The sequence below is a fragment of the Trifolium pratense genome, linkage group LG2 (assembly GCF_020283565.1).
Source record: "Trifolium pratense cultivar HEN17-A07 linkage group LG2, ARS_RC_1.1, whole genome shotgun sequence".
In the NCBI taxonomy this organism is placed as follows: domain Eukaryota; kingdom Viridiplantae; phylum Streptophyta; class Magnoliopsida; order Fabales; family Fabaceae; genus Trifolium; species Trifolium pratense.
This window is the reverse complement of record NC_060060.1, coordinates 51,429,579-51,443,571: the sequence shown is the minus strand read 5'-3', so window position 1 is coordinate 51,443,571 and position 13,993 is coordinate 51,429,579. Positions and strand designations below refer to the sequence as shown.

The following is a 13,993-nucleotide window of genomic DNA, read 5'->3' as shown; positions in this document are numbered from 1 at the left end:
TTATGAATTAATGATTGAGCGATAGCAAAACATCTTATTTATATAATATAATATAGTCCAATAGTGTGATGACATGAGTTCTATATTTTTAAACTAATATCGTTTTATGAAAACTAGACCCTTTAGTAAAATTTAATTGATTTCCAAACAATATTTTTATAAGTAAATGTTATAGCGAAAGTGATACATTTATTCTATCATTATATAATATAACTCAATAGCGCGAAAGTGTGAGACGAGTATTTTTAAATCAATTTTAAAAAGACTAAACTTTTCAAAACACAGTGTTTATTACCGAACCCATTGAAGTACCTAAAGTAACATTCTGTCATACCCTAATTTTGTCCTACCCTCTTTTTACAATTATTTTTTTATTTCTCACTTATTTTCTATTTTTCACTTATTTTATTATTATTATTATTATTATTATTATTATTATTATTATTATTATTATTATTATTATTATTATAATAATAAAATATAAAAAAAAAGAAAAGCAGCAACAGCAACAGTGCTGCGCCTCCCTCCCCTGGTTTTCTGGATTTCTACTTTCAACTTTTTCCAAAACAAGCTTTAAGTCTTCACCATCTAATACTCCAAACAAAAGGGCAAATCACTTCATCCCATCTTTGAATTTGCAAAACCAAATTTTCTTCCAAAACCTCACTTTAATCAATTCAAACTCAATTAATCCAATGGACAAAGATTATCACTTTGGTCTATAAATTGAGAGCAGAGTTCAGAGCAAAAGAGGACACAGAGAAACAGAGAGAAGAGAAAAAATCAAAATCTCATTTTTTTTCATCACTTTTCCAAAATCCGAAATTGACTCAAACACCCTCTAACCTTCACTTTTCTTCACCCAAAAGCATCCAAACACTTTCAGTAGATAATAACCATCGAAAAACGAAAGAAAACCGTCCAGAAAAGCCTACCCAAAACTCCAAAATTGCCAAGAAAAAGGGGTTAACAAACCCACTGATACAAAGCTCAAAACAAGTAAGTTTCTAAACGTTTTTCACTCATGAACACCCACTGAAGCTTTTCCATTCGTTAATTTTTCTTAAGCTTGCTTAAATCATATTTTGTTTTTTTGAGTTCTCAAGTTGTTGTTCCGTTTTTTCAAAATATAAGCCTCCACTGTGAAATCTAAGCATAGATTCATGACCAGTGCGAAAAACCGAGCAAAACGGTATATAAACTTTTAATTTTCGGCAAAGTTTTGTTGATGTTGTGCAGGGCCGAGCTTCATTCGAAGCTTTAATGGCCGCTGTTGTTGTTCTTCACGTGAAGAAGATGATGGGAGGTTGAAGACGATGACGTGGCGACGCGTCATTGGCTCCCTCCCAAGTTTAAAACGCGTCCGTCAGATCTAGTGTAAGGCCGAGATCTGTTCTAGGATTTCATTAAATCCAAGCCACTTGATTGAATCAGAAGGCCCAGATCCGTGATAGCCTACCGTACACTTTAGTTCTGACACTGCGCTAGATTGTTTTTTTTCTGTTCATTTTTTTGGACGAATTGGGCCTGGGCTTGGTGTTGCAGTGCTGTTGCCTCACCCCCAGAACCCAGTTTTGCACCCCAGTGGCGTTTTTGTCCATTTTTAAGTGCCTATTTATATAAGTGCTTATTCAAATAAGAGCTTATTCACATAAATGCTTATTTAGATAAGTGCTTATCATTTGGAAATGATTATTTGAGTTGTTGATTAATTAGTCAATTAATTAAACACATGATTAAGTGAGTAACCATTTAAGTTGTTTGATTAAAAGTGCTTAAGTTACTAAGTGCTTAAATGGTTAAATACTTAAATAAGTGATTATCAGTTAAATGATTAATTAATCAAAAACTTTCAAGCTTATTTGAATAAGTTCATGTTTGGATTATTTACTTGATTTGATACTTTCATCTGAAGTTTGTTTCTCAAAAACACTTCTTTACTTGAAAAAACCCCCACAATCAAAATAAATGGAATGAAAAAGGGTTAGTCTGACGTATGGCTTTCTTCCCCGAATAATTCGAGACCCTGACGTATGGCTCGTGACTTGAATTATTCTCATTCTTATTTTTTTCTAAACAATCACGATTAAGCAAAATTGACCGGTTGACAAAAGCTTCAGTCCATGCATATGTCTATTGTTATATTATGTCTGCTTGGCTTGTTTTTTGTTCATCTTGCTTAAACTTATCAAATCAAATCATAATTGGAATGAAAAAGGGTTAGTCTGACGTATGGCTTTCTCTCCCCGAATGATTCGAGACCCTGACGTATGGCTCGTGACTTGAATCATTCTCATTCCCAAACGCCAAAAAACATTAAAACACTTCGTCATCCGCTTCATCTTTCCTTTTGATTTTTTTAAATCAAATAAAAGAACTTAAACATAATTAGAGTGAAAAAGGGCTAGTCTGACGTATGGCTTTCTTCCCCGGATAGTTCGAGACCCTGACGTATGGCTCGTGACTCGAATTATCCTCATTCTCGGACGTTTTCATTAAAACTCCTAAATTCAAATCAACACACTCAAACCTTTTTTCTGCCCACGCGCGCAGTAAAAGTAAAACTATTTTCACAAAACGGGTGACGTTTTCGTCCTTTCTCCGTAATACAAACTACGCTTAAGCCTCCAAAGTGCGAGCATACAAGCAGCGTTTAAATACGAGAATGCGACTTAGACGTCATGCGTCTAAAAACAACCAACCCACAAACATTTTTTACCCTGAACTACGAAACCCTGATTTTCCCATTGCACCTGGGAATACGTAGGAGCAGGATTCAACATCTTGTCGGGCACAATAATAAAAAACAAAACATTTTTCCTCGTATCCATAATCATAATAATAACAATAAAAAACAAACTTTTTTCTATCGATGAAGCAAGAAACGAATAATCAAGCAAACATTAAAAAACACATTAAAGCAAACAAACATTTCCCTCTAAAAGGTTCCCGTTGAGTACAACGGATGTGAGGGGTGCTAATACCTTCCTCTCGCATAACCAACTCCCGAACCCTCTTTCTCTACCCCAAGGTTTTCTCGATATTTTCCTTTCCCTTTTTTGGGATAAATAAAATTCGGTGGCGACTCTGTTTCTTTTCGAGTGTTCACACTCGACGAGTATTTTTCGCGCCGCGACAGCTGGCGACTCTGCTGGGGAGAAATCTAACCTTTTGAGAGTTAAGCCTAATTTAGAGGGTTTTTCGTTTGTTTGCCTTAATGTGTATGTTATTTACATATTTGCTTTTTGTTTTACTGCTTTTAATATTTTATTGCATACTTGCTTGGATATTATTTGTTGTATCTGCTCCTTCTGCTTCATCTCCTTTCTTTTTCCTTTTGCCCACTTGGGCCGGTTACCGGTTAATGAGTGAAAAGTCCTACACCCGGACTTGAGGAAAACTTAGGACATAACGGTGGATCATTGTTGACCTTCCTGACGTATGGCTCGTAAGGTTGGCATGATACCCCACCTAGAGTAGATTCCCTTGACGATGTCGGTTCTCCTGACGTATGGCTCGTAGGACCGATGTTTTCTTGTGGGGTCCGTGACTCTAGGAACCTTTTAATAACATAGAACCCAAAACGTGTTACTAGGAACCTTTGTAGATGAGATTCATTCTTAGGGGATGTTTGTTATGAGTCGTTGCAACACGAACATGATCTCCTAAGATTTATCTATGATTCTAGAACCCGTGTCAAACCTAGAACAAACATGTGAGAAAGGGATGGGTTGCAGGTAACTCTGAGCCGTTGGCCTTCAAAACTTACACCAAATATGTCCTAGTTCGCCCGATCTGCTGCATGGCATACTATTTTCATCGATGCATCCATAACAATAATCATGCATGTATATTTTGGTTTTCAAGGAACTAAACAGACACTAGTTACATAAGCATAAAATTTTAAATCATGGGAAGAAAAAGTTTGAATTTTCCTTGTATCCCGAAATGCTTATGATAACCATGTGTCTATGGTTCCCTTAAACCAAAATGACCCAAAAAGAAAAGAATTTCGCATGCATTTTCATTCATAAGTTGTATCTCATTCCATTCGTTCCTATAACCAGTCATATTCCCGACGCCGGTATTGGACAAGAAACGTCACCAAGCAAATCATGGAAAATTGGCAAGAACAACTTGACCCCCTAAGGAGTGATATGGACCAAATGGCCGTCAAATTGGACAGTGTCTTGGAGGTGTTAACCAATCTCAACTTGCTTCCACAACATGTGTTGGGACTGAATGCTGCAGCAGTAAGGGCAAACTCATCAATGGATCTTTCTTCGTCAAATGTGATAGGGCCTCCGGTCGGTTTACCAGTTGGGTGCACTTCTTCAAGATACATGCATTTGTCTAATGATGGGCCTGTCGCCGCCCAAGTCATCCAAGCGCCAATGAGTACCAATACTGATTTCTTTGCTAGTCAGCCAAGAGCTCATCAAGTTTTACCAAGGGTTGTCATACCTCAAAAGAGTCAAGAAAATCCAAAGAATGTTTACCAGAATTCAGGAATGCCAAGTGTTGATCCTGGGGCAAACATTGTTAATGCCCATATTGGGGAAACCCATCAGAAGCTCAGGGAAATAATGGACAAGCTAAGCAATGTCAGCAAAGTTCAATTTTGCTCGTCAATGCCTGTTCATACCCCCTACTCCCAGCAACCTCAAGGGTACTCTCTTCCGAAGACAATGCAAATGCCTATGAATCCTACACCACAGCGGACTCAGAAGCAAGCTAGAAAGGTCTTCGATCTAATTCCTGTGCCATATAGTCAGCTTCTTCCATATCTAGTGCACACCGGAATGGTAATTCCTAGGGCTCTGAAACCGATGACCCCGCCGTTCCCAGCTTGGTATGATGTTAAGGCTAAATGTGAATTCCATGCCGGTACCAAAGGTCATTCCACTGACAACTGTCGAGAATTCAAAAAGAAAGTGCAAGAGCTTATTGATAAACAATTGTTGACCTTCAAGCAAGACAGGCTAGATGTGAAAGATAGTCCATTGCCGGATTACGCTGGTTCATCTGCAAAGGCCGTCTAAGAGTTTAAAGGTTATCGACTAGTCAAACAAGAATCAAGCTCAAGGACTGATTATCTTTAGACTGTTTTCATTTTTGTAATTTTCCTATTTGCAAAGTTTGATTTGTGCTTAAACTTATTTATTCGCAATAGTAATCATAATAAAATGTGTATGCATGTTTCGAATTAATCTTTTCATGTCCATTCACTTTTCTCTCTTCTCCACAAAAGCAAAAATATATATTTCACTCATTTCGTTTCTTTCATTATCAAATCTGTTTGAACAAAGATTGGAGGGAGGATGATGAAAAACGAAATAACCAAAATTGCTATAGTATGCTTTCGGATAAAACTTTGCTGATGATGTAAGGCATTGTTTCAAATCCCCAAACACTGGAGAAATAAGGAAGATAATCCGTAGTCACCCCTGTTGAGCCTAGAAGTTGGTGTTTCTTTTTTATATGAAAAAACCCGCATTTTTAACCCGGGGCAGGGTAGTGTTCAGTTAATTCGACCATGCGTTCGAGTTTCAAGAGAAGAACATCTCATTCGAGGATCAATCACATTTTCTACCTTGAACACATCACACAATGTCAAGGAAATAAAAGAGAGTCAAAAAGAGAATTTGTTTTCCTCAACCATTGTCGAGGCAGTCACAATTTCCAAACAAAAAGAGAAAAGCCCGCTAAGTCAAAACTCAAATTGACTTAGGCAAAAGTTAGGGCATCCCGGTGGACTAAAAACTCAAAAATAGTCCAGGCAAAAATTAGGGATCATAAACAAAAAAGAGAACAAAAAAGAGCGTCACCAATGATGTCGAAATCATGTGACCAAAAAGAAGGAAGTGACTCTCACGTCATAGAACATCGTTGACCTCTAAGCCATCGTATCCTCACCGTCGCGATTCCAAAATCTCTTGGAACTTGAGAGCATAGTTTGAATTAACTGAATGTAGGACTGAAGAACATCATGGAGAATGGGGTGGGTTAAAATAAAATTTTGAGCCTTATATCCTTTTATTCAAAAAAACGTGAATCAGGCCACGTTACAACCCTCAAAAGACCTAATTGAAGCAAGGTTTATTTTGAAAGCATGCGGTAGCAAGGTTGCGTTAACCTGACTCCGAAGATCTTTTGTTAATCATCAGTGTTGATATCATACTCTCACACCTCTTACACAAATATTCATCCATTATACATCAATTTCATCTCAATTTTGATTTCAAAACTAGCATAGACATTGCATTAGGATTACTATTTTGCATAAACAGGTTTATCTGTAAATCAGCACTTAACAATAAGGAAGTTTCAGCTATGAACGGTCACCAAGTGATCAGCAAGAAGTTCGGTCCAATCTGGGGCAACTATCTCGGGACTTCATTTAACCAAGAGGCACGTTCCCTAGGAAGGCTATTCAATGTGGGGAAAGTGACCCAAAATCACATCATGGCAAGCTACATCAAAACCCAGGTGTTCAAAACCTAATGAACTGGTTCAAGATGTTCCTAATTAGGGGCAAACCACCTTGGGATCCTGACAATCAAGAGTGAACCCTTGTGACTAGGGGCACCTGAAGATCTCGTTGGTCCGACCAAAACATTTCAAGAATGGGGCAATCAGGGTTGCACCTCCAAAACGCCAGTTTGATCAAAGAGCATACCTCCTAGAAAAGGGGCACCAATATCAGTGAATTGGCTAATCACTTCAAAGACGCAATTGACTAGGGCAAGACAGGTTACACAGGGGCAACTCCTCCTCATACCTTCAAGGCGGCCAAGCCAAATTTAGCATACATCCGCAACTGTTGAGTCCGAAATTGGCGTCGGGATTATGTTGACACAACATCAGGCCACCTTTCCACAAAAAGCCTTGAACATTCACCGGTTCTAAAACCAATCCTCACCCACTACAGGGGCATTCATAGTAACATACAAATCATCGCATCAATCATCTTCATGCATTAATCATGTCATTTCATTCTAGCAAATCGACATCACACATTAATCATGTCATCTCATTCATCTGGTACGCCCCATACCACAAACTCAATAACCTCGAGACTAGACAGTAAATCAAATATCCTCAAGCAAAAGTTCAATCGTTATTGGCACCAACTCAAAGCCCAATCGTTATTGGCACCCACTCAAAAGTCCAATCGTCATTGGCACCCCCAAAAATCCAATTGTTATTGGTACCCAGCTAAGTCCAATCGTTATTGGCACCCACCCAAAATCCAATTGTTATTGGTACCCAGCAAAAGTCCAATCGTCATTGGCACACCCAAAGCCCAATTGTTATTGGCACCCACTCAAAATTTCAATCGTCATTAGCACACCCAAAGCCCAATCGTTATTGGCACCCACTCAAAAGTCCAATCGTCATTGGCACACCCAAAATCCAATCGTTATTGGTACCCTCAAAAGTCCAATCGTTATTGGCACCAACTCAAAGCCCAATCGTTATTGGCACCCACTCAAAAGTCCAATCGTCATTGGCACACCCAAAATCCAATCGTTATTGGTACCCTCAAAAGTCCAACCGTTATTGGCACCAACTCAAAATCCAATCGTTATTGGTACCCTCAAAAGTCCAATTGTTATTGACACACACTCAAAAGTCCAATTGTTATTGGCACACCCTCAAAGCCCAACCTCGTTTGGCACCACCCATTTCGCAGCCTAATCACCATTGACACCTGTTTAAGCCCAATTGTCATTAGCACCCACTTTGCAGCCTAATCACCATTGGCACATGTTTAAGCCCAATTGTCATTAGCACCCATTTCGCAGCCTAATCACCATTGGCACCTGTTTAAGCCCAATTGTCATTAGCACCCACTTTGCAGCCTAATCACCATTGGCCACATTTAAGCCCAATTGTCATTAGCACCCGTTCGTAAAAAAATCAATTTCTACTCGTCCCAACAATCATCATATGCACTAGTCATGCATTCCACTTCATGCATTCATGCATCAACAATATGCCCAACAAACAAAGACATATCATGCATATCATGAATCAACAAATTCATTTGCATTAGCATTGCATCTTTAGGCATTAAGACATGCATAAACAATCATTGCATCATCCAAGATATTCATGCAGCAGATTCAAAGGTTTCTCTCCACAGAATGTAACCTTCAGCCTTCAATCTCGAGCAAGGTAGAGTCACCTTTTCCCCGGCAAGTCTGAATTGAAAGATGTCTAGCTTTCTCCCCAGCGAATCTTTTGAAGAATCCTTAGACAGGACATCTTAAAAGCACATCCCCAGCAGAATCTCCTGGAAGAGCATCACCTCATCAGTAAGGATCAACCTTCGGCAAAAATGGCTGAACAAGATTATCTTACCCCCGGTGGGATCTCAAGATCACCTTATTAGCAAAGCTCTCGAAGCGGAGTATCCAGTATTTCAAAAGCTTTCAAAGCAAAGTAGAGAACAAGTGTTAGGTTTTGAAACTTACAAAGTGAAGTGGCGAACACATTCAAAAGTTGGTTGACCTTCAGCGTGGGCGGCTGGATAAAATCAAAAGAAGATTGACCTTCAGTGTGGGCGGCTGAATAAGATCAAACCAAAGAAGATTGACCTTCAGTGTGGGCGGCTGAATAAGATCAAACCAAGGATTGACCTTCAGCGTGGGCGGCTGGATAAAATCAAAAGAAGATTGACCTTCAGCGTGGGCGGCTGAATAAGATCAAACCAAGGATTGACCTTCAGTGTGGGCGGCTGAATAAGATCAGAAGTGGATCGACCTTCAGTGTGGGCGGCTGAATAAGATCAGAATTGGATCGACCTTCAGTGTGGGCGGCTGAATAAGATCAAAAGTGGATTGACCTTCAGTGTGGGCGGCTGGATAAAATCACTTTCAAAGATTGACCTTCAGCGTGGGCGGCTGAATAAGATCAAACCAAGGATTGACTTTCAGTGTGGGCGGCTGAATAAGATCGAATCACGGATCAAGGGATTGACCTTCAGTGTGGGCGGCTGAATAAAATCAGAATCTTCTCTACCTTGAGTATCCGACTTTTCCAGGGAAGTGGATCTCATTCTTTATCATCATCAAATTCATTTTTCTCCATGGAGCAAAATTAGGGCATTTGTATTTAATTACCTTGCACCTCAAGATTATGAAGACAAAGGTCATTCATACTCATGGGTCCAAGATAATTAAATAGGGGCAGCTGTCATACCCTAATTTTGTCCTACCCTCTTTTTACAATTATTTTTTTATTTCTCACTTATTTTCTATTTTTCACTTATTTTATTATTATTATTATTATTATTATTATTATTATTATTATTATTATTATTATTATTATTATTATTATTATAATAATAAAATATAAAAAAAAAGAAAAGCAGCAACAGCAACAGTGCTGCGCCTCCCTCCCCTGGTTTTCTGGATTTCTACTTTCAACTTTTTCCAAAACAAGCTTTAAGTCTTCACCATCTAATACTCCAAACAAAAGGGCAAATCACTTCATCCCATCTTTGAATTTGCAAAACCAAATTTTCTTCCAAAACCTCACTTTAATCAATTCAAACTCAATTAATCCAATGGACAAAGATTATCACTTTGGTCTATAAATTGAGAGCAGAGTTCAGAGCAAAAGAGGACACAGAGAAACAGAGAGAAGAGAAAAAATCAAAATCTCATTTTTTTTCATCACTTTTCCAAAATCCGAAATTGACTCAAACACCCTCTAACCTTCACTTTTCTTCACCCAAAAGCATCCAAACACTTTCAGTAGATAATAACCATCGAAAAACGAAAGAAAACCGTCCAGAAAAGCCTACCCAAAACTCCAAAATTGCCAAGAAAAAGGGGTTAACAAACCCACTGATACAAAGCTCAAAACAAGTAAGTTTCTAAACGTTTTTCACTCATGAACACCCACTGAAGCTTTTCCATTCGTTAATTTTTCTTAAGCTTGCTTAAATCATATTTTGTTTTTTTGAGTTCTCAAGTTGTTGTTCCGTTTTTTCAAAATATAAGCCTCCACTGTGAAATCTAAGCATAGATTCATGACCAGTGCGAAAAACCGAGCAAAACGGTATATAAACTTTTAATTTTCGGCAAAGTTTTGTTGATGTTGTGCAGGGCCGAGCTTCATTCGAAGCTTTAATGGCCGCTGTTGTTGTTCTTCACGTGAAGAAGATGATGGGAGGTTGAAGACGATGACGTGGCGACGCGTCATTGGCTCCCTCCCAAGTTTAAAACGCGTCCGTCAGATCTAGTGTAAGGCCGAGATCTGTTCTAGGATTTCATTAAATCCAAGCCACTTGATTGAATCAGAAGGCCCAGATCCGTGATAGCCTACCGTACACTTTAGTTCTGACACTGCGCTAGATTGTTTTTTTTCTGTTCATTTTTTTGGACGAATTGGGCCTGGGCTTGGTGTTGCAGTGCTGTTGCCTCACCCCCAGAACCCAGTTTTGCACCCCAGTGGCGTTTTTGTCCATTTTTAAGTGCCTATTTATATAAGTGCTTATTCAAATAAGAGCTTATTCACATAAATGCTTATTTAGATAAGTGCTTATCATTTGGAAATGATTATTTGAGTTGTTGATTAATTAGTCAATTAATTAAACACATGATTAAGTGAGTAACCATTTAAGTTGTTTGATTAAAAGTGCTTAAGTTACTAAGTGCTTAAATGGTTAAATACTTAAATAAGTGATTATCAGTTAAATGATTAATTAATCAAAAACTTTCAAGCTTATTTGAATAAGTTCATGTTTGGATTATTTACTTGATTTGATACTTTCATCTGAAGTTTGTTTCTCAAAAACACTTCTTTACTTGAAAAAACCCCCACAATCAAAATAAATGGAATGAAAAAGGGTTAGTCTGACGTATGGCTTTCTTCCCCGAATAATTCGAGACCCTGACGTATGGCTCGTGACTTGAATTATTCTCATTCTTATTTTTTTCTAAACAATCACGATTAAGCAAAATTGACCGGTTGACAAAAGCTTCAGTCCATGCATATGTCTATTGTTATATTATGTCTGCTTGGCTTGTTTTTTGTTCATCTTGCTTAAACTTATCAAATCAAATCATAATTGGAATGAAAAAGGGTTAGTCTGACGTATGGCTTTCTCTCCCCGAATGATTCGAGACCCTGACGTATGGCTCGTGACTTGAATCATTCTCATTCCCAAACGCCAAAAAACATTAAAACACTTCGTCATCCGCTTCATCTTTCCTTTTGATTTTTTTAAATCAAATAAAAGAACTTAAACATAATTAGAGTGAAAAAGGGCTAGTCTGACGTATGGCTTTCTTCCCCGGATAGTTCGAGACCCTGACGTATGGCTCGTGACTCGAATTATCCTCATTCTCGGACGTTTTCATTAAAACTCCTAAATTCAAATCAACACACTCAAACCTTTTTTCTGCCCACGCGCGCAGTAAAAGTAAAACTATTTTCACAAAACGGGTGACGTTTTCGTCCTTTCTCCGTAATACAAACTACGCTTAAGCCTCCAAAGTGCGAGCATACAAGCAGCGTTTAAATACGAGAATGCGACTTAGACGTCATGCGTCTAAAAACAACCAACCCACAAACATTTTTTACCCTGAACTACGAAACCCTGATTTTCCCATTGCACCTGGGAATACGTAGGAGCAGGATTCAACATCTTGTCGGGCACAATAATAAAAAACAAAACATTTTTCCTCGTATCCATAATCATAATAATAACAATAAAAAACAAACTTTTTTCTATCGATGAAGCAAGAAACGAATAATCAAGCAAACATTAAAAAACACATTAAAGCAAACAAACATTTCCCTCTAAAAGGTTCCCGTTGAGTACAACGGATGTGAGGGGTGCTAATACCTTCCTCTCGCATAACCAACTCCCGAACCCTCTTTCTCTACCCCAAGGTTTTCTCGATATTTTCCTTTCCCTTTTTTGGGATAAATAAAATTCGGTGGCGACTCTGTTTCTTTTCGAGTGTTCACACTCGACGAGTATTTTTCGCGCCGCGACACATTCCAGTTAGTTAAATCCAACTTATTTAAAACCAATTCTTAATAGTCACTGTTATTTAATTTAATTATTTCATTTCTAGGTAATTATTTTACAAACCCCTTTTTAATTATTATTAGCCTTAACCTTACATTATATTGAAAACATAAGCGAAATATTAACTAATAGTCCCTGTGGGATCGATAATCTTTTATAACTACACGATAAGTCTGTGCACTTGCAGAAATATCGCATCAAGTTTTTGGCGCCGTTGCCGGGGACTAATTTAGTCAATTTTCGCTAATTAGTTTTTAATTTGTGACGATTAAGGCAAACCCTTAAACCCTTTTTCTTAGGTTGTATGCCCAGTACTCGTACCTCCGAGGAACCATTACAACAACCTATACCCGAAATAGAACGTTTTATTCATTTTAAACGTCGAATCCGCGAACTTCAAAACCTCTTACCCATGGCTAACAACGCACGTCCTCTTAGGGACTACGCCGTTCCTTCCGAAGAAGAACCGCATTCGAGCATCGCGCCCCCTAACATCGAAGCAAGAAACTTCGAGTTGAAACCCGCTTTGTTGCAAATCGTGCAACAAAACCAGTTCTCTGGTTCCCCTACGGAGGATCCTAACCTCCATTTATCAGTGTTTGTGCAGTACGCAGACACGATAAAAGCCAATGGTGTCGAACCCGAAGCAATACGACTCCGTCTTTTTCCGTTTTCTTTAAGAGATAGAGCTAGAGCTTGGCTCCAAGCTCTACCTTCGAACTCCATCACTACATGGAACGAATTGAAGAAACAATTCTTGGCTAGATACTTCCCGCCAAGTAAGACAGCTATGCTAAGAGCCCAAATCAACGGATTTAGGCAAAAAGAAGGAGAATCACTTTTCGAAGCATGGGAAAGATACAAGGACATGATGAGACTCTGTCCACACCACGGTCTAGAACAATGGCTCATAATCCATACCTTCTATAATGGGCTGCTTTATAACACAAGACTAACCATAGATGCAGCCGCCGGTGGAGCACTGATGGATAAACCATACCAAGAAGCCACCCAGCTTATAGAAAACATGGCCCAAAACCATTATCAATGGGGAAGCGAACGCGCTGCTATAGAGAAATTCCAAACAAAAGGTGGTATATACGAAGTAAGTGGCATAGACCATGTCAACGCCAAAGTAGAAGCCCTTACTCAAAAGTTGGAGAGTTTAACCCTGCCAACCACATCCACCGTAGCTGCAATCCAACCAAATTGCGAAGTATGTGGAATCCCTGGTCACGTACCATCTGATTGTTCTATATTAGCCGGACTCGACCAAGTACACTATGCCGCTCTGTCCAATAACTATAATCCTGGCTATAAGAACCATCCTAACTTATCTTATAGGAACAATAATACACTCAATCCTACTCAAGCACCTCCAGGTTACCAAAAGCAAGGAGCACAACCAGCCGCACCTTATCCACCAAGGAAGTCTAACTTCGATATTATGATGGAAAAATTCTTAAACCAAAACATTCACACTAATGAGTTGGTAAAACAATTAGCAACTAAGGTAGATGCCCTAGCCACCCATAACAAAATGCTAGAAACACAGATTTCCCAGGTGGCACAACAACAAGCAACTATTGCCGCTCCAGCTGGCACATTTCCAGGACAACCTGAGCCTAATCCCAAAGGGCATGCGAATGCCATACATGCTATAATCACAAGAAGTGGAAAGGAGTTGCAAGGACCACCTGATTCTGGAGTAAAAAACTCAGAAAGCGCTAAGATAACCAACAAGGAAGCCGAGAGTAGTGAACCACCAAAAGAGCCTGAGAGAGAATCCGAAAACCCCCAATTAGGAGATAAGGAGGGGACAACTAAAAAGCTTACACCTGCTGCACCACCTGTTTACAAAACACCTATCCCTTTTCCTCAAAGATTGGCTAAGACTAAAACTGAAGGGCATTTTAAGAAATTTGTAGAACTTCTGAAGCA

At 38.9% G+C, this 13,993-nt stretch overlaps 1 protein-coding gene and 1 non-coding gene across 2 annotated transcripts; one reads left to right on the top strand and one right to left on the bottom strand.

The window, feature by feature from the left end:
• Positions 1-476: 476 nt before the first annotated feature.
• On the top strand, positions 477-7,668 carry LOC123909796. The gene is made up of 2 exons (XM_045960707.1): positions 477-999; positions 4,068-7,668. The coding sequence occupies exon 2, from the start codon at positions 4,116-4,118 to the stop codon at positions 5,040-5,042; it is 927 nt and encodes a 308-aa protein (XP_045816663.1). The 5' UTR covers positions 477-999; positions 4,068-4,115; the 3' UTR covers positions 5,043-7,668.
• A 5,174-nt stretch (positions 7,669-12,842) lies between these two features.
• Positions 12,843-12,949, bottom strand: LOC123911997. Its single transcript, XR_006810852.1, has one exon. It is a non-coding gene; the product is annotated as a small nucleolar RNA R71 (small nucleolar RNA).
• Positions 12,950-13,993: the final 1,044 nt, after the last annotated feature.